The 27,235-nt window shown below is 33.1% G+C and overlaps 1 protein-coding gene across 6 annotated transcripts in view; it reads right to left on the bottom strand.

The window, feature by feature from the left end:
• Positions 1-27,235, bottom strand: part of USP25 (ubiquitin specific peptidase 25) — a 150,430-nt gene that overhangs the window by 7,213 nt on the left and 115,982 nt on the right. For 4 of the 6 annotated variants that reach the window (XM_070488714.1, XM_070488717.1, XM_070488718.1 and 1 more), the window contains 6 exons: positions 22,586-22,699; positions 20,404-20,499; positions 9,209-9,387; positions 7,295-7,373; positions 4,293-4,372; positions 503-626 (listed from right to left, as the gene is read on the bottom strand). In XM_070488714.1, the coding sequence (XP_070344815.1) occupies positions 503-626; positions 4,293-4,372; positions 7,295-7,373; positions 9,209-9,387; positions 20,404-20,499; positions 22,586-22,699 (672 nt within the window). The remainder of the gene's footprint in view (positions 1-502; positions 627-4,292; positions 4,373-7,294; positions 7,374-9,208; positions 9,388-20,403; positions 20,500-22,585; positions 22,700-27,235) is intronic. The other 2 variants (XM_070488715.1, XM_070488720.1) reach the window with 1 other exon arrangement.

The raw sequence follows: 27,235 nt of genomic DNA, 5'->3' as shown, positions 1-27,235 counted from the left end.
TTTATAACAATAGTACTATTTCAGCACATAGTGAAAATATTTGAGGAAAAAAATACCAATGATTAGGTGAAAAAAAGGATACTGTATTTCAATGAATCCTTTGACATTATGTACACCAAATACACTGTTTATAAAAACTCAGAAAAATCTATCATTTTTCTGGAATAATAATGATAACTCTCCATGCTTTGTGCAGCTTCTCCTCTCCTATCAAAAAAGGGAATGGTAGAATGAAGAAGAAATCTAAATATAAAAACATAATCATTCTGATCCCATCTCAAGAACATTTCTGGTTTATCGTCTGCAATACTAGGATCCATAAAGAAGGGGATAAAGAATTGAGTGTATTCTCCCATCTTAAGGGAACAGATCCAAATTAGAGACATCATCATGACACTTACCCCACCAGAATTTAGTCAATCACTTATATATGAGTCTGGAAAATTTGCCCAATTTAAGACAAAATGACAAAGCAAGCACATACTGTGTACATTAAACTTACTAGTAAACATTCTCTTCTATAATGTGATAATAATTCTTCATCATGTCCTCTGTATTGGCCTTTGGACAAGAGTTCTTTGTTATTCTGATAAGCATAGATAAGGAACAGCAAGGAATCTATATACCTTAAAAATTGAGAAATACGAAGCGTTAGTATTTCATCTTTGTAAGAAAAAAGTCAACTACAATTATAAAACATTTTAAGTATAGATTTAAATTTTGATTATCCAGAACAACATTACAATAAAAAATACCGTCTGATGCGCTATATGCCTGAGAGCATTCTTTAGCAACAGCTGCATCTGAGACCAGTCTTAAAAGAAAAAAACAAACAAACAAAAAAAATGGAGCCAGGAATTAAGAAAAGACTGGGAGAAAAAGGCCCTAATTGATGAATTCAAATAGTTCCTTCTCTTTTCTTTGATATTTATTTTCCTGATGTCTTCCTTCTAGACTCAAAATTAAGACTGATGTGAAGGTCAATAATCTACTTTTTTAACAATATAACGTCATTTTTGTTTGAAGAAAAGATTAGATTAGCTTGCTTCTTTATCACAAACACCATTTGGGTAATTTGGTGACCATTTAGTCAGGTTTTTTCTATGTGCAGGCACAGTTCTAGTCACCGAGAACAATGTAACAGACAGAGGGGAGAATACCCAGAGGAGACAGGAGGAGAAGGGGAAAGAATGCTGTTCAACCTGGGAAATCCAGTGAGACACAAACACACAGAAGAAAACACTAACACAGAAGGCTCACAGGGGTAGGCCTTTGTTTTATATGGAATATAAGTAATATTAACAAGCTATATTAATATAAGTCCAGACGTTATGAAGTTCAAACTAGGCTTTAAAGCGGGAGGAGGGGAAAAATGTCTGAGTGTTATATTTGCCTCTAGAATACTTATCCTTCTCCTAACATGCTGTCATAAAAAATATATACAGCTACATATTTGTATAACAAATATAAAAGATATTTAAGATATGTCCTTTGTGTCAGTTTTCCAATTCTATCTTCTCCTAGATTAATTCAGAAAATGTAACTTACTAAAGGTAAACTGTTGTAAAGAAACAGTCTTTTAAACTCTAGGTTGCCCTGGCAATCAGCGCTACTGTTTGTCACTTAATCTCATGTCCTCAGACATAAATCACTTCTCTACTCCAAACGTTAACTACAGAATTACAGGAACTTAACGTACACATTTGTGACAAATCAAACTACACACCTGAAACTATTTCATGAAAAATAAATTATTGTCAACATTTTAAAAAATGGCTTCTCCCAGGAATTTGTTTTTGAGAAAACTTAAGAGTATGAAATTTTATTTTGAAATAATAATGCATAATCTCAGCTAAGGATTGTTTTATTTATGAAGGAAAAAAAATGTAGGGTGTGAAAATAATGTTACACGTTGTTTTCTGCTACTCAGTCAGGCAGTCTGCTGGCATGTCTACACTTTCTCTTACAGCGATTGAGTTTCCTGTTAGAAGAGCTTTCCCGAATGCCCTTCTGGCCCTGAGCCGCCTCTCTGAAAACAGCTCTGAAACCAGGACTTCATCCCAATCGTCTACCAAGGTACACAAAATGTTCCATATTTATCAACCTTCAATGTGCTTAAAACATATTTTCACAGAACTCAGGATAAGACTCAGCATTCCTGGTACCACGTTCTTACTTAAGATAAAATAAGACCATGTACGTCTGGGAAGACTATCTTCACTTACACTACTGTAAAATCATGGTTCCTTAAAGCATGATTTCATGTCACTACTCACAGACTTGACAACGGCCCATCAATAAATATTCTATTCAAGGCTTTCAAGTGTTATGTTCTCATTAAAAACAAGTTTGGCAGAACCTTTTGGCAATATTTTCTATGCTGCTAGCTATGCTAACTGCTATATTTAAAGTATAACAACACTTCTTTTTACAATATTCCATAAATATTGTCACCATTACTAATTTTCTAGTTGATTTTTCCAATTTAATAAACATTTGCTATATTAGAATGTTCCCATTCCAAACAAGTATATTTGATAATAAGCAAATTATGAAATTTAATCTTACTTCCAAGTTATGTCTTAAAGTCCTTCAACAAATGTTAACTAGGAAAAGCTCATGCAGAAGGAGTGCAGAGAGCAAGAAAGTGACAGTTTCATCTTTTTAATTTTTATTGAGATAAGTGAATGCTTTTTGTAATTACCTGATTTCATTCAATTATACAATACAGAGGTCTCCCTTTCAATTTTCCTCCCTAGTTAGTAGTGTGACTTTCACAAAGTTATTGCATGTCTATAGATGCTTAGTTTCTTTATCTATAAGATGGAAATGCCTTTTTGATCTTAGACATTCTGTTTAATTGTCAGATCATATTAATATTTTTCTCAGAAAAAATAATCTTGGATATCCTAAAGTGAATTTCAATATTCCTATTAAAGAAACAAAAGTTTGACCAAAACAATAACTCATAAAATGGAGCTATTGATTAAAACAGTTTTCTATTTCAGTGACCAAAGTGAATTATCTTATAGATTACAGAATGACTAGGACTTTAATAATTTGTATCCAAGTAATAACATTACTTTTAATTTGTGTGATAAAGTTAAAATTTTGATAAGTGTAAAAATGATGGCATCGTGCACTGTCCAATGAACAGAGCAGCAGTGTCCAAACAAAACTTTCTCCAATGATGCAAGTGTTCTATCTGTGTTGGCCACTAGCCACATGTGGCTACTGAACAGTCTTAACGTGGCTAGTGTGACTGAGAAACTAAGTTTTTAGTTTTAAAATTTTTAACTAATTTAAATTTAAATTGTCACATGTGGTTGATGGCCACCATGTTGGACAATATAGCTCTAGGAGTAGTAGTCCATATAGTCATTAAAAAAAAAACAACATAGCATTATTACCTCAGTGGAGGTTTCTTACACTTCATAACAAAAAAACACGAAAGAAAAAAGAAAAGAAAAGAAAAAAAATTCCTATCCCTTTTACCTGACTGCAGTATTACAGTATATTTGAAATACAGTACTTTCCAAAAAAACCCCAAAATCACTAGTTAAGTAAATTAATGCTAAAGGATATGAATTAAGAAATATGTGAATAATAAGTAAATGCAAACTAATGAATAATCTGTAATGGTAAATTACAGTCTTAACAACAAAAAATACTAAATATCAATAAAATAACAATATTATAGTTTAATAAGCAGAAATTCCTTTAAAACTTTTAAAAATATCTGTAATTTAAATAAAAAATAATCTAAAATGTGTTTGCAGTCAGAATACTTAAAAGACGTGATCAGTCTTCTACAACTATATTTTTTGTAGTAACTGGAACTTTGGACAGAGAGACAGAATGGACTATCTGATCTGAAGCCGAGATTAGACTCAGAAAGAGTATGAAAAAGGCTGGGGACTGAAAGCAGACGGTGGGGAATACAAAGACTTCCACGTGCTGGGCTAACAGCTTCTTTGGTCCCCAGCAAACATCCAGGCTTCAATCTAATACCATTTCATCCTAAGCTTCAACTGTAGTGTTTGAGAGCTATAAAAACAGACACTAATGTCAACTCTACAGATTTAATTTAAAATGGAAAATGTATTGCATGTGGGGTATATGGGAACTCTCTGCATGAACTTTGCAATTTCTCTGTAAATCTACAACTTTACTAAAATAAGTTTTTAAAAAATATACACTGTGAATAAAATCTTTTCTACAGATGAGATCATATCTAAATACAATTAAGTACAAAAATTAAGCTCTTTTCATATTTGTCCATGCTGGCTTACCTTTCTCCTTGAAAATATTCCAGCCCAATTATGAGATACATGGTCGTCTCCCTGAACTTCCTGTAATCCTGATGCCACTCCTGCAGGTGAGAGAAGTATCACAAGTATGCAGAGTAAGATTTAAAACCGTTTATAAAGTAATACATTGCTCTGATAACTATTCGAAAAGAAGAAAAGAGCTCAAAATTAAGACAAATTTGACCTAAATCAAGACTAATTTCTGACAACCGAGACTATTTATTAGTATAATAATAGACATAAAACTTATTAGACATTGGTGAGGAATTAAATAACAAAGATCTCACTAGAAGACAACAGAAATACAAAGTCACGATAATCAACCAGGTTACCTCTCTTTCAAAAATTCTTCGGTATAAAAGCATATGATTAAAATATCATTAGAGATCTACATCACATTGAATGTAGGAGGTAAATGGAGTTACTACACTAATATGAATCAACTTGGAAGACTTATCTGATGCAGAATTTTTTAAGGAACTAAAAGAAAAATGTGATATCATAATAAATTTATTTGACCTTTTAATTTTGCTAAATTTGATTTTAAATGTGGCAGCTGAATAGTTTATTAATCTGACATAAGGTGAAAAGATAGAAGCATTTCACATTTCACCTGCCTCTCCCTCCACAAAAGCCAATTATAGGGCACGTTAACAGGGCTAAAACAATGCAGAACTGACATCCTATAACTCCAGAAAATAACAAAATCAAAATTTTTTCTTAACGTATTTAATAAAAATTGATTCAAGGAAAATCATAACTAAAATTCAATAAAGGATTAACCTGAAAGAGACACTCATAAGAAGTGTTAAAGCTTTTACATACACATTATTATAAGGAAATGAAAGTAAATAACATATAGACCTGTTACTGGCCAACCTCCTCGAATACAAAACACTTTAATTTTTTAATTTTTAATTTTAATTTTTTGAGGAATACTTTTCACACTATTAGTAAGCCTCAGTAACACATGAAGGTAAAATTTGTCTTGCAAGTATAAAGTTAGCTTCCCTGGGTCAAGTACTCAAATTGCCACTCTCGTCATTCCAATTGCCTTAGAAGTTGTGAGAAGGTAAACTTTTACTTTACTGGACTAGACAGTAAATGTTTTAGGCTTTGGAGGCCATGCAGTCTCTGTTTTAATCACTCAACTCTCTGTAGTGTAAAAACACTCATACACAATATGTAAACAAATGGCTGTGTTCCAATAAAATTTTATTTATAAAAACAGGTGGCGAGTTGGATTTGATCTATGGGCCAAAGTTGCCGACCTCTGACTTAGAGCAAGGCAAAGATATGCAGGATATACAGAATCCAAAAACATGTAAATCCCTGTAGATTTAATGGCTCTGCAGTTAGAGCATGACAAGTTTTCAGAATAAAAAGAGGCTGAATCCAACCTAATGAAGCACCTTTGGGGAAAGATTGAAGAATCAAATCATAATTAAAAATCAAGTCCCACGAAACCTGAATCTTGGCGACAGGGGTAGAGTGGGTACACAATTTACTTGCCATCCCTGGCACATGTCATGTGTCCATTTATTTGTAGATATGTTCCTAGATTTTCTATTCTAATTTACCTATTCTTATGCTAATATTATTATGAAGCGTAATAGTTAAGATTGTATGTCTTGACTTCTAGTAGAATAGGGCTTTCTATCTTGTTCTTCTTCAAGAATGTCTGGGCTAGACTGAGATGTTTGCATTTCCATAAAATTTTTGAATCAGCTTATCAAGTTCCATAAAACAACTTGTTAGTAGTTTGACAGGACTGCACCGAATCAATAAACCATTTTGGGGAAAACTGGCATCTTTACAACACCAAGTTTTCCAAACATGATATGTATATCCATTTATTTAGCTCTTCTTTAATGTCTCCTAAAGTCATGCTCGTCTTTTGTTAAATTTATTTCTAGGTACTCCATAGTTTTGGATGCTACTGTAAATGGTGTCATTATTTTAAAATTTAATTTTCTGATTATTTGTTACTGGCATAATGGAATAAAATTGATATTTGACATAGGTTTGCATGTTGCAAAGCTCTCATTGGTTTTAATAAATTTATCTGTAGATTTTGTTTGTATTTTCTAGGTATAAAATCTGCAAATAATGATAACTTTATTACTTCTTTTCCAATCTTTAGTTTTTGCTTATTTTTGTTATCTTACTGTCCCACTTGAACTTCCAGTACAATTCTGAATAGAAGACGTCCCTGTCTTTTTCCTGATCACAAAAGGAAAGCTTTCAATATTTACAATTCTATGTATTTGCTATAGTTTTGTTGTTGAGACACTCTTCGGCAGATTAAGGTAGCTACCTTGTATTCCAGGCTAGCTAAGGGTTTGCATCAAAAATGAGTGTTTTCTGTACCTTTCTTATTTATTAATGTGGTGAATTACAATAATTGTTTAAGGAAATCTAAAGTAATTAAGCTTGTAAATGGGACCAAACATTAATCAAAGGCATTCATGAAATCAACTAAAAATTTACTAGATTTATAAATTCAAAAAGATAATGTGTAAAGTTAAATTTAAAAGTTAGAAGAAATATTAGGTATTTGAATCCACAAATTTTTAAAAAAACATTAATTTTAAAGCCAAAGTTAACACAAAGAGAATTCTATGCAAAAAAATCACCACGAGCATGAGTGTTCATATGTATGCTCTCTCTCACACCACAACACTGTCCAATAATGACAAATACATACGGCATACAATGATTAAAACAAATTTTTAATTCCCCCCCAAAATATCTGATGAAGCAAACAAAGAAAAAATAGAGCCTGGCTTCAGTGTACTATGGCATTTAAGAATGCAGGCTCTGTTAACCAAGTTGTAACCTGCTGGCTGTGAACACTTTGGGCAGGTGACTCCACCCCTCTATGCCTCATTTTCTCATGTGCACAGCTGAGCTGAAATGAAAGTAAGATCAGTGAACTACAGAATTCCTCAGTCTACAGTTCACTCTCTCAAAAGGCACACTACCTCATATTCCTCCAAGTTTACTTCTTCAGGTTTGATCATTTCAAGTTTGGCTTGAGCAACTTTCATTATGTTGTGACACCTTCAAATAAAAGAAATGTATTATTCCTAAATCAAAAGGAAAATCCATGAAAACTTAAAAATGTATGTGACATAAAGCTAAACTATCCAACACTTATGACAATGAAGTTCACTGTCACTGAGCAATACATACTTTTTTGAAGAGATAGCTCCTAAATAACCTTAAGTGAAAAATGTGCTTATTGGACCAATGTTCGATAGTTACAAAGTATATAAAGAAGAAAGCATCGATAATTCTAATTCGAATTTGCCATGTTACATTTACATATGGCTTTTAAATTATATTCTAATAATAACAACCGCATAAGTAAAAAAATGAAAATTTTTTAAAATATATATCCATAAGCAAGCTCAAGAGACATGAAATCTTATTTTCCCCCAAAGGCATTATTCATAAATAGTAAAAAGGACTCCAATATGTGCCGTCAATTTAGGTAAGAAAGGAAACACTCTAATGGATTTATGATCAGAACCATTACTAAAGAAATCCACACAAAATATATTTAGTTACCACATGTATCTTAAGCTGTCTTTTAAGTATAAGAGAAATTAGGTTATCAAAACAAATTGACTATTTGCAGTCCCTAGAACAAATAATTGCAAGACTTTGAAAAGTCAATGTGATAACTCCATAAATATCTTCCCCAAGTTCAACAGCATATATTCATTGGAACGTAGTGCACTGACAACCCAGATAATGAGGGTCATAATCTGTCACATTTTTGAGCTCTCTGTAGTTAAATGTAACAAAATAAGTGATGCCCATACTATTAATAGTGAAAACAGCAATAGCCAACATTCACTGAGCTTTTCCTGTCTACTAGATCTTACTCAAAACTATCTATTTGCATTATTTCACTTAATCCTAAACTTCACAGCAGATACACAGTGAGGCAGGAATTATTCTTACATGCTTTGTTTTTCCCCATATTCTCTTCCACTACACATATTTTTAACTCAGCATTTTTGAGACATTCATATAAGGATAATCATTTACTTCAGAATTAAAATGTGACTACAGTGAACTCCAAGATAAAATAAATGTTTCTGTATTCTAAAATAACTCTTAATACTTTGGATCTTTACCTCAGGTCTAATTTTCTTAACCGTATACTAACTAGATTTAATTTTAATTTTTAACATTAGTAAATAGTTTTATAGGAGTTTCTAAAAGAAAACATTTTTGGGTAAACCACAATTAATTTAAACATTCTAAGGCTTCTCTTTATGTCAGAAGATGTTTAATGACTTCATTTGTACATATGATTAAATATTTTTCTCCAGTGATTCTCAAACATAGGTGGTTTTGCTCCAAGGAAATTTTGGCAATATCTGGAGACATTCTGGGTTGTTATCACTTGGGGGAGTGCTACCGGCATTTACAGGGTAGAGATCAAGAACACTGCTAAATACCCTACAAATTGCAGGACAGCCCCCACAACAAAGAATTATCTCACCCCCAAATATCCATAGTGCAGAGATTTATTTACAGAAATTCTTTATTTCTGTAAAATACTGAGCCCCTTTTAAACGACAGTGATTATATTATACTCTTCTGTGTATCCTTATATTGCTTAGCTCAGCACCTTGGCTTGCAATTAAAACGTACTAAAACAGTCTAAATTATTTGCAGTCAAACTTTTAAAGGTCATGACTATAAATTCCAGAGGAATTAGACAGCAACTGTTCAAATTAAGTGAAGTCAAATTTTGTGCTGTATTTATTGAAATTATGTCTTTGTATATACGTAAAATGAACAGTCAAAAATTGTATTGGGAGCTATAAAAAGACAAGGACAACTTGAGCATACAAATCACATTCACATTTTCAAATTACCTTTCATCAAAACTTAAATTTCTATCTCCAAATTGTTCTAGCAATGTTTTCTCAATGATTTTCTTTGGTGCCTCGTTCTGGATAAAATAGACCACTACATGATGTAAACGATAATCTGTTTCTGGTGGGGTGTCTTCTTGGCTCAATTTAACCAATCTTGAATACTCCAACTTAATTGCCTAGAAAATGCAACAAAATGTCAATTTTGGTTAATTATAATGATTAAAATCCTTCAATATGATAACTTGAATTATTCTTGCATTCAAACGCGCCTTTTTCCTTTTAACGTATTACAAACAAGGTAGTGCACCCAAGAATACTGTCTCATGTTCCACCGTTGAAAAGAATTTCTAAAAGCTAACCACACATGCCCTCCTTACCCCTTCACTGTATAAATGATCTTTTTGTTTCCACACAGAGAAGTGGTAAACTGAACGATACATAGAAGCTCACCAGGCGAAGTTGTGTAAAACTTATCAGAGGCTGGTCAAAGTCTGCTCAGAGGCATCCTAAGACTGAGATTCTAAGTACCTCCTATCAGACGCTTTCCAGTGTCAGTCTGATGTCTATCTCTAACATTCCAATTCCAGGGCTGAAATACAGCTCACTAGAATACTCCTATCTGAAAGAAAATGGCTGGCTCTTGAGTGCATAATACCACTACAGTTAACTTTTAGCTGAATAGCCCACGAATAAGGGATGAAAAAGAAAACCCTGAGATTGTAGTTACCACAGGATGAATTCCCTGTTGCTTCAAAAATATTTGCATGTTATTAGTGTAATAATTATTAATGAATATTACCACTATTACTACCTTAATGCTTGAGCTTACTTTTTCTTTATAAACAGAAACACTTCAGAATTTACAACTAATTATAATGGGAAATAATAAATACTAATACATATTTCCACACATGAGCAAATGATTTGGAAAATATTTGTTCACATAGAAATATATAGAGAGTTATACATCAAATACCGCTGTGTACAAGAAGCCCACATGATTAAAGATAATTTAAAAAAAATTCATTTATATTAGACTTATATCTAAATTCAAATTCTATTAACCATAAAACACTTTGGGACCACATGCAAAATATATTACAAAAAATCCATTCTATTAGAAAGCGTTTCTTTAAAAAATGCATGCCTTTCTTAAGTAATTATTGGCCATCCAAATACACCTATGTGGCTGTATTTTATAAAAGAAAGAGAATGTAACTAACAAACATTAAATGAAATAATCTAGTTATATACTCTTATATTTCATTAAAAGGAAGGCTAATAAGTCTATATAGTTTAGCAGTATAAATAGAGTAACAAAATTACTTTACAGCTAAAATAAATTATTCCAACTTTTTTTTTAGGATATACATGTCATTCTTAAGTCTTACTGCTTTGGTTAACAACGGCCATGAAAATTAACTATATTTTGACACATAAGGTTATCAAGGCTCACGTGCTGCATACCTAATTAGCACACATAAGCTTTGCTTAGAACTCTCTGAAATATTCTTATTTTCCCAATTTGAAAAATAAGGCACATATTCATTTAATAACCAAACCAGACTGAATTTGAGAATAAACGTAAAACAAAAATAATCAATAATTGTTCTTCGTTATTATGGCTATTACAAAATTTTTTGAATATTCAAATATTTCAGGTATCATGCTTTTGGCGAAAATTAGTATGACCGAAACAAAATAAATTTGTATTGAGTCTCTTAAAATAGTATTGTAGGTTTAGAGATAAGGAATTACACTAAATGGTTATCCATTTTCCCACCTACTTTCAAAACAGTGGCGGTGGTGTTTTTATAAATAGCAAATAGATTTCTATTAGAGAGCTGGAAAATATATCCTCTTTCACTCTAAGTTTATGTTTATCCCTTGATTTTGCTCTATTTAAGATTCTCCTAATTTTCACAAGTAAATTCACAAGGTTACATTCTGTAAGTATTCAAACCAGCAGAGGTAGAAAGGCATGTCTAAATTTCGAGGAGTAATTTTTCAAACACTTTTTATCAACATAAATTCATTTCTCAATATTTATTTATGAACTTTCTTCTTAAGAAGTTTTCCGACTTTTAAGATATACTGCAATCATATCCAGTCCTTCAAATTTTAAACAGATGTTTTATGCTGGTATATTTAGCAGAGGTCTACACTATCTATTGTTCTGACAGAAGTTAACATTGTTGAGTTGTTAAATCTGACTCATACTATTCCCTCAGAATCCTCTTCTAGAACTACGTTTGTCCTTTCCATACCTTGTGGCTGCCTATGAAGGTAATTATTTAAGTCACCTGTCACAGATACTGCAATAAAACCACCACACATTTACAAAACGAAATGTAATACTGGTCATTAGGTGATGCTACTGCTTTGCATTTAATTTTTTAACTTCTTTTTCACCAGACCTTTAACAAGGTCCTACTAATCAGACTCTATATGTTACCTATTCAGTCTTATTTCCTGTTCCTCTTCAACAAAGACCTGCTTCCACCTAGGTGAGGCTCGACCCCACACACACAGATGCACAAGCGTTTTTTTTCCTTAAGTTCTCTGGATGCAGGATGCCCTTTCTTGTTCATTCCTCATCTATCTACAGATGACCAATTCAATAAGACTAGTTTAAGTCCCTCTCTCTTTTGAAATCTTCAGTTCTAAAGATCCAAATGAGATCAACCTAGACTTTTTCAACTTTTCCAAATCATATTCTAAATTTGTAACTCCTTACAAACTTTATTGTGATATAACCATTTGTATACATTAGAAGATAGGAAACATACAAACATACAATATACTCTGGAGGCAGTTAGATCTAAGGAAAAGTTGACCAGACTAAGATTCAGAAAGCTAGGTATACCATTTACTAATTGTGACATAAAACCAGTCACATAATTCTCCAAACAGATAATCATCTAGGAAAATATGTATTACCAAAATTGCTTTAAGAGTTATAAAAACTGCAGAAACCCAGAAAAACTACAGAACTGAAAAGGTTGCCCAAGATCTGTACCCAATAAAGGAATCAGGCCCACACTGTTTTAGAGCTGTGCTGCTATGTCAAATCTTCAAGGACCAGATGATTTCTATGATATCTAAACTGCTCCAAAGCCTGAAAAAAGGGGATATACAAGGCTAGTATAATCTGAATATCAAAAACTGACAAATATAAAAAAAGAAACTATAGATCAATTTACCTATGAACATAGATGCCAACACCCATATCTATTTTTGATAAACTAAACTGTGTACAAAGAAGTATATATAGGAATAGTGTTTACAATGATTTGCAAAAAACAAACAAACAAACAATGATCTTTACAGTCCAAGGATTACGGAGAAATCTGTTCAGCATCTCAAACAGATGCCTTAAAAAATTTCCAAATTCCAAAATCAATCAGTTTAAAAGAAAACTCTTAACTATGAATTTAGGAAAGTGTTTTTAAATTTATAAGAGGGATCTATAAAAAACAAATATTACACATCATATTTAATAATAAAACACTAGAGATATTCTCATTAAAATCAGAAACTAGACAAAGGACCTTACTACATTCTTTTAATATTTAAGTATATTCTGAAAAGTCGAGTCAACATTAATAAAACCAGAAATGAAATAAAATGTAAAATGAAAATTATCCAAATAATGAGGTAATTATTGGTAGACAGTTTACTGAAATAATCAAGAAAGTCAACTGAAAAATTATTAGAAAACATAGAGTTCAGTAAGGTAAATGGGTACAATATAAATAAAACTAACTACCTCTCCCACTACCTACCCTACGAATAACCTAGTAGAAAAAGTGGGGATTAGTGACTCAATTCATAAAAACAAACAAGTTTTATACATCTAGGAGTAAATTAAACAAGAAAGGTATAAAACCATTGTGAAGTAAAATTATAAAACCTTACTAAAGGACATAACAAAGGACCAAATATTGAAGAAGCATAATCATTTTCCTTTTGGGGAAGATTCAAAACACTAAAAACCTAATTCTCCACCTCCCCCTAAATTAAAGCATAAATATAATGCAAGTACAATCAAATTCTGAAAAGACTTGGGAAGGTGGCAAGTGATTCTAAAAGTCATCAAAAAAGAAAAATAAGACTTGCCAACTTTTTGTTTATAAGAGCAAAATGAGAAAGTGTTTTTCCTACAAAATGTCAAAATACATTACAAATGGTCCATAATGTAAATAGGTGTTCAAACATAGAAAAACATCAGTGGAACAGAGAGACCCAAACAGACCCACCTATAAATGGGATTTACTGTGTGATAAAGATGGTATTTCAAGTCAGTGTAAAAAGGATGGCATTAATCAAAATTTTATGTTTGCAGTATTTGAAGATTTCTCTATTTGGAGAAAAGTAAAATCCCCATCTAGGAATCTAAACAAAAAGTAAAATCATGAAAATACTAGAATTAAAGACTTGAATAATTTTAGAAGCAAACAGCCCCTCAAATCAATAAAGAAAATATTGTTGTTTAATAAGATTTTATAAATTTTTTATAAATGTTTGATAAATTTTATAAGATTTTAAAATTCTGCACAAAAAGACCAAAAACAAATCTAAACAAAAAACCACAAAATACAATTTGCAAATTATAGATGAATCAAATTTCTTAGCAGACCAAATGCTCATTTAAACAAAAATCCCCTCAAAATAAAAAATGTACAGACATGATGAATAGGCAGTTAACATAATAAATATCAACTACCAAAAAACTTACAAAAAGATACCCTCAGGAAAGATTAAAGAAATACACAGAATAGTGGGATTTCAGATAACCATCAATGGAAGTACAAACTAGTATAACTATTTGAAGGCAATTAGAAAATACTATCAATATTTAAAATACATAAGCATTTTGACTTGGCAATTCTACTTTGCTATGTTTACATAAGTTTTCAGTAATACATGTATAAGAATGTTCAGAAAAATAGTGGAAATGACCCAAATATCCAGCAAAAACAATGGAAATGATGAATTTAATAATAGCTAACAATTTTGAGTGTTTCTTACGTGACAGACACTGTTCAATGAGCTCTACATGGATTATCTCATTTAATTCTCAATAACTTTTCATTTATAAATGAAAAAATTGGCCCTGATAATTTAAGTAAATTGCCTAGGGTCACACAATTACTGAGTGACAAAGCTAGGCTTTAAACCTAGGCATCTAACCATAGAGCCCTTGCTGGTAACAACTAGTCTGGGACAGAGCTTCCTAACCTAGAGCATGATTAAGTTATAGGCATACTGAGACACTAATCCATCAGCCTTTATGGTGCCTAGAAGGTCCATCACTTTTGTACATACATTATCATTTCCTACGTTTGTCATACCATGGAAAAACTGGGATGCCCTGCTTTAAAAAGAGAATGTTTAAGTAAATTTTAGTAAGCTCAATAGGACATAAAATGGAGCCATGAAAAATGAGATAGATCTACAAATCTTGAAACGAATAATCACCCACCATATTATATGAAAAAAGAAGTACTGAAGAAGAAAGCAGTGGAAAGAGAATACTTCTGTTTTTATGTAAGCTATAAATGTATGGATGCATACTGAATGTCAGTCTTTTCTATGTAGGAGGCTATACAAGAAACAATAGAAGCTAACTGCGGAGTGAGAATTACAAAGTGAGAAATAAATGTTTATACTCTTTGTTTTGGTATATGTCTATTTTATTAGTTTAAACATCAATTTCTCTAAGAATCTCTCGAGATACCAGCTCTGCTTTCCCATCATATGTTCTCCCACGTCAAAGAGTTCCTTTAACATACTGACTATATTGTAACTAGTGTGTTCTTCCCCACTAGAAAATAAGCTTCATTAAGGCAGGAACTCGGTCCATCATTTCCCCAGTTACATCCTCTAGATTTAGGACAATGCCTTGACATAAACAGGTAATAAATACCTCTTGAATATGTCCATCAACGGCAGAATGGAAAAAAAAATTATAGTGTATTCATACAACGGAATACCATAATGAGAAAGAGCAAACTACAACTCTACCTAGTAACAGAGATGAAGCTCTAAACATGTTCTTGAGTAAAAGCAGCCAGACAAAAAAGGGCCTGAAGTAAAAGATTCCAGGTGTATAAAGTTAAATAGGAACACTTATTTTTATGTTGTTACAGGTCCACAGAGTGCCAGCCCTGTTGGCCTAGCGGTTCAAGTTTGGCGCGTTACGCTTTGGCAGCCTGGATTCTGTTCCCGGGTGTGGAGCCACACCACTCGTCTGTGAGTTGCCACGCTGTGGTGGTGGCTACATAGAAGAACTAGAAGGATTTACAACTAGAATACACAACTATGAACTGGGGTATTGGGGAAGAAAAAAAGGAGAGAAAGATTGGCAACTGATGTTAGCTCAGGGCGAATCTTTCTTAGCAAAAAAAAAAAGGTCCAGATAACGTCTACTTTTGAGCAGGGAGAGAGTGTAGTGATAGGAGGAAGAAACAAAGGTAGCTTCTGCAGTACTGTAATGTTCTATTCTTTGGCCTGGTTGGTAGCGACATGGATATGTTTATTCTGTGATAATTCACTGAGCTGTACACTCACACACTGTGTACTTTTCAGCATGTTTTATGTTGTAGTAAATATATTTTAATATCTTTTGAGTAAACAAAGGGGTAATAATAATAGGCATTTTGAAAGTAAAAAAAGTGATAAAGTTATGTCAACTGGGAACAACTGTTATGAAGCACTGAAATAACCAGTAAGTTAAAGTCTCATTAATATAAAAATATTATGTCATTAAAATTCTAAGGGCACTTTAATAGGTATAGACCAAAAAAAGTACAAAAAAGAAATTTTAATGTTTTTCAAAGTAAATGAAAAAAGTTACACTAATGCCACAATTATGATATGACCGTCCCTTTTCCACCCCCAGATACACACACATACAAGCAACTACTACTTCGAGAACATTCATTCCTTTTTTTTTCTTCTGGCTTTTATTTTGCTCATCATAGCAGCCCTGTACTGCCTTTCTCTGGATTTCATTTTTACGTGACAAAAACTTCTCTCTTTAAGCCACTATTACTTGGAGATTTTCTGTTAACAGTGGAAACTAATCCTAACAAATAAAGTCAATTTGAGTGAAGAATCCAAGTCAGTGTCTTTCTTCATTTATTTCTCCAGATCTGCCTATCTATTAACTCTTCTATATTGTATCTTTATGTGGGAGGGCTTCTGATGGAAATAGTAACAGTGCCTGAGCGGCTGGTAACTCTTCCTAATGGAGGGTAAACCTCAGCAAGTCCACTTACCGAGATGTAAGTTTCATTCTCCAACTTATCTTTTTATTGGTAACAAAGTTAACAGTTTTATCACTAGCAAACATACGTAACATTTAAAAAATTGGTCTAATCACAATACATAAGGAAATCCATATTTAGAAACAGGCACAGAGTTGAAAAGCTTCTTCTCATAGCCAAAAAGCTAATACAAAATAAACTCAACAAGGATTTCTTTTTTGATAATGTGACAGGATAGAAGATACATAAACTCTTTTCCCTCAATTCATAATAAACTGAGCATTAAAGAGAATAAAAACTAAAAATATATAATATCTAATTTAGGGAAATAAGAAGACAAAAGCAGCCACATAAGTTAGATATTGTGCTATACATATATTGTGTATTAATATTGAATGCTGATATTGATCAGAATCAATTACCAAGAAAACATAAAACATTTAAATAGGCCAATCACTGTAGAAGGAACCGAAAAAAAAAACTGTCAAAAAATCTACAACCATGGGCTGGCCCCATGGCCAAGTGGTTAAGTTGGCACGCTCCACTTTGGCGGCCCAGGGTTTAGTCAGTTCAGATCCTGGGCTCAGACATGGCATGGCTCATCAGGCCACGCTGAGGCAGCGTCCCACATAGCATAACCAGAGGCACTCACAATTAGAATATACAACTATGCACTGGGGGGCTTTGGAGAGGAGGAGGGAAAAAGAAGATTGGCAACAGATGTTAGCTCAGGTGCCAAGCTTTAAAAAACAAAAACTGCAACAAAAGAAGGGGCTAGGCTCAAATAGTTCTAAAGTGAGTTCTAACTTACTCTTATGGAACAAATAATTTCTATGTAAACTACACTAGAGTATAAGAAAAACAGAGGGCTCTCAAATTCATTTATTAAAGTTAACATAAGCAGAATATCAAACCTGATGAAGACAGCAGAAAAAAGAAAAAAACACACTATTCTATTAATACAGAATGCAGAAAGCTCAAATAAAATGCTAGTGAGTTAAATGTAAACAGTGTGTACATCTGAATTTATAAAATAAAAATTTACTAAGAAAAGTGTTTTAAGAAAGTAGTGCAGAAAATTTATAATACTTTGGGTTGAAGAAAATTTTTTATATAGCAATGAAACTCTAGAATTCAGAAAGGCGGAAAAAGATTTGAAAGCAAAGTATTTTTAAATCTTCTTTATGGGAAAAGGTACCATAAACTAATTCAAAGAGAAATGGCTGACTAGGAAAAAACACAGGACATACGTCCATAAAAAGGGTAACATATAACAAACGAGACTACATTTATACCATGTAATATTAAATGCAGGTAGTAAAGGTTATGTGGTAGATATACTGTCTTAACATTAAGAATGCCACAATATATAAGAGTGATATGTTACAAATAAAATGAATAGTGAAATTTTAAAAATGAAAAAAATTTCTCTATATATGCATATTTGTATAAACAAAAGGAAAACCTGAGATGCTACACAAGTGTTAAGAGTGGTTATAAGAAGGCAGTGGCAGAGACTGTGGTTATTTAATTTTATTTTAGATACCGCTGTATTACTGAACAACTGCATTTTGTATATATTACTGTTATTTACATGACAAATTTTCTAAGATCATATACTACCAGCTAGAATTTTTCAAAGGTTAATCATTTACCTATACCAAATACACACATTAATTGTAGACAACTGATACTGTTTATGTAAGAATACACACACATATACTTCTCAATTACAGATGGGTGAGAATGTGCAGATAGAAACTTCAGAGAGATCTGTGGCTGTCTCACAATCAGAAAGTAAACCACAAAGAGAAATAAATGAGATATAGAAAATACATAAAGAATGCAAAGGGCATCCCCCAGGTGATGGCGAAAGAAGACCTCAAGATATTAGTTACACACCAGGAGGCAAGGAGAACCAGTGCAGACTGGAGCAGGTCACAAAGCTCCAAAACAGACTTCCCCAAGAAGAAAAATCGACAAAGAGCAGAATAAGAGGAGATTTAGGCCAATGGTGGAGAGTCTGGAAGTGAATCAGTGATACACATAGAAAACTAAGCAAACCAAACACCAAAACAACTAACTCCAAGGAAAATGAAAACTGTGGGGAAAAAATTAACAGTAATAATGTTTATGAGTTTATGATTTAGCTCAATTTTGAGTAGCATACACAGAAATAAAAATACAAACTGAGAATTGTGATTAATCAAAATGACAAGATTCTACATGTAGGTCTGTGTGTGTGTAGAGGGAAGGATGGGAACTGTGTATGTGTCAGTGTGTCTATGTGGGCAGGGCAAGACAGAGGGCTCATCCTCATCGTTCACATCCCATAGTAGGGAATTCAGCAGGAAATATGTAAACTAAGGATCACAAAAACAAAGCATTCTACTTAAAGATACAGAATTAACTTAACAGCAGGAGGATTAGATAAAATAATGGAAAGCCACTACCATGGCGGGGAGAGGCGGGGTGACTGCTCTTTGTAGTACGTACAATTAGTTGGCTCCTTATAATAAATGCAGATATTAATTTAATAAAAGTGAGATTTCCAATTTAACATCATGATGCCCAACTTGATAAAAAATAACGGCACTGTAAACAAGAGATAACCTTCCCACAAAAAATAGATGAAAACTTTAAAAGACATACATTCAGTGCTGTTTAAGGAAAAAAAATGTAGACTATCTGGGAATAAGGATGAATTTTTAAACAGAAAAGTTGTTTTTTTTTAATAAGATAGTGTTTCAGCCTCTCCTTAGGAGATCTTAACAGGGTGGTCAACTCATCCTGGGACCAGAACTTCCACAGTTTCACACTGAAAGTCCCATATCCCAGGAAATCCCTGAGTCTCGGGCATACGAGGATGGTTGGTCACTGGAATCCTAATGAGCTGAAACGTTTACTGTAGGAGGCCACGATGCACAGGGCCTTTGTTCTGTACTACGTACTGAAAGAAATAGTGAAAATAAGCAGTGTCGTGAAGATCAAGTTGGATGATGGCAAAGTAAAGAAAACTAAGGGAAAACTTTCTATTTTTAATGTCAAGAAAGGGAGCATGTTGCTTACTATAGTGAACTATACCTTAATAAAGCTGGGGGGATTTTTCTTACAAAAACAAACACTGAAAAGTGGGAAAGAGTGAAAAAAACTTGGAAGATTTTGGTTAATCTAAATAAAATGACAAAACATAGTGTTTTCATCTTTTGAATCTGTAAAAGCAAATGACATTGTATTCAAAACAGTATAAAGATCTGGTTTTAGAGAGAAAAAAGATCTAGCTATGGAATAATGCATCCACTTGACAGTCTCACATATCTTGAAATGACTAGGTATCAAAAATTAATTATGGGGAAAACAGTGAATATGAAATATGAAAAGGTAATAAATAAACAAATTATTTTAAAAGCAATCAAATGAAGAAAGCAATTTAGTACCAAATGATAAAAAAATTAAATAAAAATATTGTAATATATTTTAATTAAATTTAGTTAAATTTAATTAAATAAAAATATTGTATTTTTTTTTTCTACAATTACAATTGTAATTGTAGACTAACAGTACAACCAATGAGGAGAAAATAAATACTACCAGAAGCAATCAATCAAGCTTGTACTTTGGCTCATCAATAGCCTTTATTTCCTTCAAATAAAAATACAATTTAAATTTCTGTTAACAAATTAGAGGTGCACTATTAGGGTAACTAGAGCAAAATGCTTTGTTTTGTTGAATGATCTGGATTAAAAAAAAAAAATCAGTCAAATTCATGTATAAAAGAAACCCCCAGAACATCAGGTGGCCATGGCTACAAAAGGAAAACAGAAATTATACACAAAGTCAAATTTAATTCAAGGAAATAAAACATTTTAAGAAGTTTAATTTAAAAAAACTAAGAAAATAAAACGAAAATGTTAATTGTACCTTAAAGAACCCTGCTTCAGGGCCACACCTGTCATATACATTCCTGGATTTACCTATCGCCATGATAATACCTTGCATGTTCGGTGTCATCATGATCTGCCACAAGGGATTTAAAGTAAGAGTTTTTGAATGGTTAACATTAAAAAAATCCAAAATCAAAAATAACTTCTTTACATGCAAGTTAAAAGTCTTCTGTTTTTCACTATATATAAATCAAACCTTGCATTTGTTTATAGCAAATGTGATCTGATATGCATGTAAGTATCTTTCAAAATCATCCACACAGGGCCACAGCAAGCTCATATGGTGCCTTTGTGCACAATGCAAAAAGGCATCCTCTCAGAACTGAAGAATTTTAAAAAGGTACCCCCTTCTTGATAAGCAAATTAGAAAAATGTGCTGCTTTCTGAGAGAACCATTTAGAAAAAGCAACACTCTTTTTATTTACAAAGATGCCTCTTCTTTAAGGCTTAGGGAGCTCAGCATGAGCTCAATTTCAACTCCATTTCTGCCTGATGGCTCATCACTCCTGCACAATCATACAACCTAAACATCCAGAAGCAGCAGCCCCATATCCGTGTGACTTATTTTCAAAAGTTCCAAGGCACATGCACTGTTAAACTGTTGCTCCAACAAATCAAAAAAAAAAAAAAACAACACAACAACACAACACAGAACTCTGCCAACAGCATAGCACTTGCACAAAAGATAGTGCTAAATGATTAATCACAATTTTACTTTTCTTGTTTTTTTCTGGTGAGGAAGATTAGCCATGAGTTAACTACTGCCAATCCTCCTCTTTTTGCTGAGGAAGACTGGCCCTGAGCTAACATCCGTGCCCATCTTCCTCTACTTTGTTTGTGGGACACCTACCACACCATAGCTTTTGCCAAGTGGTGCCATGTCCGCCCCCAAAATCCGAACCTGTGAACCCCGGGCCGCCAAGAAGCAGAATGTGCACACTTAACCGCTGCGCCACCAGGCCGGCCCCTGCAGTAACTTTTAAATATCTGCAAAGTGGCAAAACTGAAGGCATTATGAAGCTATTGTATCACAGCAACCAAGAGACTGCATCCATTACTTCTGATTCACTGAACCTATTACCCCTATTTTGGATTATACACTGAGAGTTGCAATATACCTAACATTCTCTGCTTCAGAACATCCTTCCGACCAGTTCCTCTCTCACAAACCTGCTACTTATCCCCTTTATGGCCCATGCTTTCTTACACTGGCACAGTAACATTAATCACCTTATGACACCTCCGATTTTGGTGATTAACTCTTATACAATAGCTTAATTACAATCTTGGAATAAGTCTGAAAAAAAGTTATTTGGAAAAAACTATTTAATATATATTCAATTCTCATCTGTGCCAGTAAAAACTAACAAATGATAGAATCCAAGGTCTTCTCTGTTGTTACTCTTCAGAAACAGCTTTACTGGCCTGCCCTCAAATATGCAAAAGATCAAACATGAGAGTCTTAAGGAAAAAACGGAAAAGGAGGGGCAAAAGCTGATGAGACCAGGACAACAGCACATGTTCCTCTGGATTTTCAAGAACATATCATGAGAAGCAAAAACGCCTCCACACTATTAGAAAGCTAAGTAGATGAGAATTAACAGTGAAGAGATAAGAATAACTGAGATGGAGGTGCCACAGTGTATAAAACACTGGTAGGCATTCAGTAGTGCTGATTCAATTCACAACTCAAGGTTGCAGGAGCAACAATATCCATTATCTGTTTGCAATCAGGCTGTAGGATCTTCCGGCAGGAAATGGTGGGCAAAGTATTATAATTCAAGTAAAACAGAAAAGGAATATAAAAATTATTTTTAAGTGCTCAAACTTTTTGCTATTTAATTAAACCTTATTGTAATCTATCAACCTGAGAGTTAAATGATCCTATGTCTGCATAAAAGAGTAAACTCTAAAAACACAAAATTATTCTTTTGAAAAATTCCATAAGCTTTCTACTTAAATTTTCATTTGAAATCCAAAGTTCTGTTAGCAATCAGTAAGGTAATTTCAGACCATGGGTGGCAAAGCTGAATGTTATGCAGCAAAAGACACAAGTGTGATGGTGCAGACATGCCCGAAGTACTTGTGTTAAACAGCAAAAAATAAGCAGGGCTAGTGCAGAGGGCTCTGACTAGTGCAGAGGGCTATAATAAAGGTACCTCGTCATCATAACCCCCCTCCTTCGCCTCAATCATAAATTTCCCTACATGAGGGATCGCCACCTCTACAACTTGCTGGGTAGAAGGTGGTTGGCTTGTGGTATTTTCAGGTTTCTGCAGAAGAAAATCATTAGTATGAACATTAGAAAGGAGAACAACGAAAGCACCAAGTTTAAGTGTATAGACTCGAGTCTTTTAAAAATACCTGCACCTGCTTAGCATGAAAGTGAACATCAAATTGAACATCAGGAGCAGATGCACTAATCAAGTAATAATACAAGATTCACATCTCTCCCTTTACATCGCAACCACTAAACTTTCACTTTTTTCTGCAAAGCATTTTGGACTCCAAATCCTTAAAAATTAAAAAACACTAGAGTCGTATTTCCTACTGTTGTCTTTACAGCTGAAGGTTTTATTCTTTAAAAATTCCACTACCTCCATAAAGCCTTTCTTGATATCTCCCTCAAAATAAGATATGACCTCCTCTGAACCCAGGAGAATTTGTAGGTTTTCTTATGATTTCACCTATCCTTTCTAGTATTCCACTGTATATCCATTTATTATACATACTCTATTGTGTTACCTCACTCTGTACAGCCTGTGAGATTCTTGGATGATATATTTATATCGTAAGTGTCCAATGAATAACTCACTTTTGGAAAAGCTGTTGGAAAGTGATCTCCTTTTTAACAACTCAATCAGCTTTATTTCATTTTTTCTTTGTTAACAAATTCTACGAATTTCACTAATCATTAGTACAGTGGAAGCCAGTATGAAATCCAGCAAAGTCCACTCAAAGACACTAATATGGTTCATTCAAAATACTGTTCAGATTTCAAAAGAACTTATTTTACTGAATAGATTTATAACTAGCAGATTCACTATTTACCTATAAACAAATTCTGAAAGTACTTAAGGTGCTTGAAAGCCGTTTGCTTAATTTGAATCTGCATCATAAAAGTTTTCCTAAACAAAATAAACTTCAATTTTGACAAAAGGGGTTTTATTTTAATTTGAAATATAGGTAGATTTTAGTGATGAGAACATTTTCTTACTTTCCAAAAGCACAAATGCAGAAAGAGTTTAATTAAACCATAAAGTAAAACTAGCGGTCAAGACTGACATTATTATTTTTAAAAGAAATGCTAACCATAACATATTTAGACAAGGTTTCCTTACTTTGAGTCCTCAACTTTTCAAGAGGAAATAACCAACTTGCATGTTTGTTGTGATCACGAGAGACAATATTCTGCTAACTCAATACCTGGTACATAAAGCTGTTCTACAAACGACAAGCATTACCAATATTATTATATGATGATGCCACTTTAAACTGCTCACATTTAAATAGTTCTAACCCAATATTACTATCAAATATATCCTATAGAGATATGCTTGGCCTATGACATTTAATTAAGGATTTTTAATCCTTTTAGTATAGGAGAGAAGAATAATTGTACTAGGTCTCCATTCACAGGAGTGAAATATAAGCAGGTAAATTAAGAAATTTGTCTGGTCTTTGTGGTGAAAAATTTCTCACAAGCAAACCAACCTAAAACAATACGATCTTAAGAAGAGAAAATATAAATTTAAGGCAAGTAGCAACTGGAAAATGTATTACTTAGAATACTGATCTTACAAAACAACATATTCCCTTTGAAGAAAAAATGCACTTAGGAAAAATAAATGTCTTATAAACCTTTCCAGTTACCACAGAAGAGTTTCAACAGCATAATACTGACAAGTTATATGGGTGAAAGTTAAAAAAGGGAAGAAACTTTTGGTGCATATAATAATTCTGTTGCATCATTTATCAAGTTTAGATACCCTAAGGTACCACAAAATTTTTTCATATAAAGAATTTAAGGATTCACGGAAGTAAAGTACATGTGTATTTATCTTTTTCTATTATTACTGGGCCCTAGATGAACATCTTAACAAAGGCATCTTTGAACATCTTGAAAAAGTTAAAAATAAGTTCTAGAGTTAATAAGTTGCAAAAATTATTAAAAAGATTTTTATTAATTGCCTAAAATCCATTAAATATGCGATTTTTAAAAAAGTGGTCTCATAAAAGAACTGTCAGAAAGCTTAATATAACTACATCCCTTCTGGCCCCCTTAATATGCTCAAACCAGTAATTCAACTATGCAGAATCTATTTCTAAAGAAATAACCTGAAATACGGAAAAAGTTTCATTTCTAGCAGCCTATTTATAATAATGCAAAAGTAAAAACAAATATACAACAGGGAAATGGGTAAGTAAACAAGAATTTAATCACTCAATGGAACGATACTCAACCACTAAATATTTTTTACAAAGAGTTTTTTTAACATAGGGAAATGGTTACGTTAAAATGTTAAGTGATTAAGGGGCTGGCCCCGTGGCCGAGTGGTTAAGTTCGCGCGCTCCGCTGCAGGCGGCCCAGTGTTTCGTCGGTTCGAATCCTGGGCGCGGACATGGCACTGCTCATCAGACCACGCTGAGGCAGAGTCCCACATGCCACAACTAGAGGAACCCACAACGGAGAATACACAACTATGTACCGGGGGGCTTTGGGGAGAAAAAGGAAAAAATAAAAAATCTTTAAAAAAAAAAAAAAAAAAAAAATGTTAAGTGATTAAAAGAAGAAAAGGCAAGATATAAAATTTTATGTGCAATAGTAACTCAACTACAAAACTAAATCCCGAACTCATATATAAAAATAAGAACGAAAGAAAACACACCAACATATTAACAGTGATTAACTTTGGGTACTGGGATTATGCATGATTCTTTCTTGGAGTACACTCTGCTACATTTTTCAAATTTTCTAAAATATTTCATTTAAAATTAAAGACATTCTTCTAAAAAGTAAGCTGTCTAAACATTTGGAGAGTCTCTCTCCATGGTTTCTGTGATTCTATGCTTTCCAGGGAGTTCTTCTCACACTAAGGTTGGAACTTAATATATTGGATATTTGTGAAATTACTAGGATTTAAGTAACAGAAGAAAACTAACAGCTACTTAGTGTCTACATTACATGCTAGGCACTTTCAAAAAAATGATCTTAATCCCACAATCACCTCCATTTTATGTAAAAGAAAAGTGAGGTTTAGAGAAATGAAGCAACTTATTAAAGTCTGCATAGCTAGTAAGAAGTAAAACTAATATTCAAAAACCCAGGACTATCTAATCCCAAAGTCTGAAGACTCTTTTCATCTATGGAATTAGTTTCTAAGCTATACCTTTACATGAGAAAACGCAGTAAGTGGTTACCATGCTCCTAAGCAACTGCCCATGAGATCAAGAACCACAGGCTGCTTCAGACAGCCACGATTAACAGGCAGCCATGACTAACGTCTTCTAAGACGTTGCAGGATTTATACCGACAGTGGGGCCAACTGTTCTGGTGCTTCTCCAGAACAAAAGCCAAATAGAAAACGCTGTCTGTCATATTCTCTCAATGCCATCCTCCTTTCTCAAGGAAAGCGCGGAAGGTTGCTAGCTTATAAAATGATGTCCATATTAAAAGCAATCAAAATTTAAGCACTGATTTCTACAAATTTAAATTACACATGATTAGCCAAACTAAAAACATCATGATTCTACATTAAGCTAAGTAATGCTTTTAGCTTTCTGACGCCAGTTAAAAGAATGATACTTATTAACCATTATGTAGGCCTAATTTTAATTTGCAAAGGTCCCGGCAAATTAAAGTTTCTATTCGGCAAAATTATTTCTCCCTTGTATCTTCTTCTCTGCTTTTCTCTCTCCCTAGGTCTTCCTCTTCTATCAGCCTCAAGAAGTAGACATCCCAGATCCGGGAAAAGAAGCATTTTCCAGGAGCTGCTTTAGAGTTAGCAGGCGTTCACCTCAAGTTCACTTAGAGTCTCTAGAGCATTTGCCAAATTTGGAATAATCAAAAAAACCTACTCTACATTAACATATTGTTTTTTATGGTAAGATGATATATAATCAAAAATTTTCACACAGCAAGTAAAATAAAAACGTAATTTCTGATTATTTCACTGATCAAAACATAATTAACAGAATACCCTATTATTTGAACATTTGGTTAATAAAGGTTTTATCATATTAAAGACTTCATTGCAATTAGCAGGTTATTGTTGGGATTAAGTTCACTAAATAGAAAATTATGTGTTGAAAAATTATACATCCTGTTCTATTTAGGTCTCCAGGAGAGCAATCTTCAAATACTAAAATTGGCTATCATGAAACCTGCATTAGAGCTGCTCGTCGTCACTAACAAAATTAAAAAAAAAAAAACAACTAAGCAACTGAATGGTTTTGCCGTACAAAATTCTTGAAATAACATCTCTCAGAATGTCATACTCATTGAAAACGTAGTTTGATAGCAATGTGTTCAATTCATTGCTATAAAAAGACACACTTGAGAACTATAATACCGAAGGATTATAATGACAATTTTGTACAGGTTGCTCTATTGAAATATGGATAAACCATCTTGTAAGATCATATTTATCCTGCTAATAATACTCTAACATACAGTATCTAGTATTTTATTGTTAAACACATTCCATGGAACAATGAAAATTATACCTTACATTTCCAACTATTCCAATGTAGTATGACTAAAGATGGAGGGAGAGGTGAGGGAAATGAGAAATAACGCTAAATTTTAT

The sequence above is a fragment of the Equus asinus genome, chromosome 18 (genome assembly GCF_041296235.1).
Source record: "Equus asinus isolate D_3611 breed Donkey chromosome 18, EquAss-T2T_v2, whole genome shotgun sequence".
NCBI classification, from domain to species: Eukaryota; Metazoa; Chordata; class Mammalia; order Perissodactyla; family Equidae; genus Equus; species Equus asinus.
This window is presented reverse-complemented; position numbering and strand designations above follow the sequence as displayed.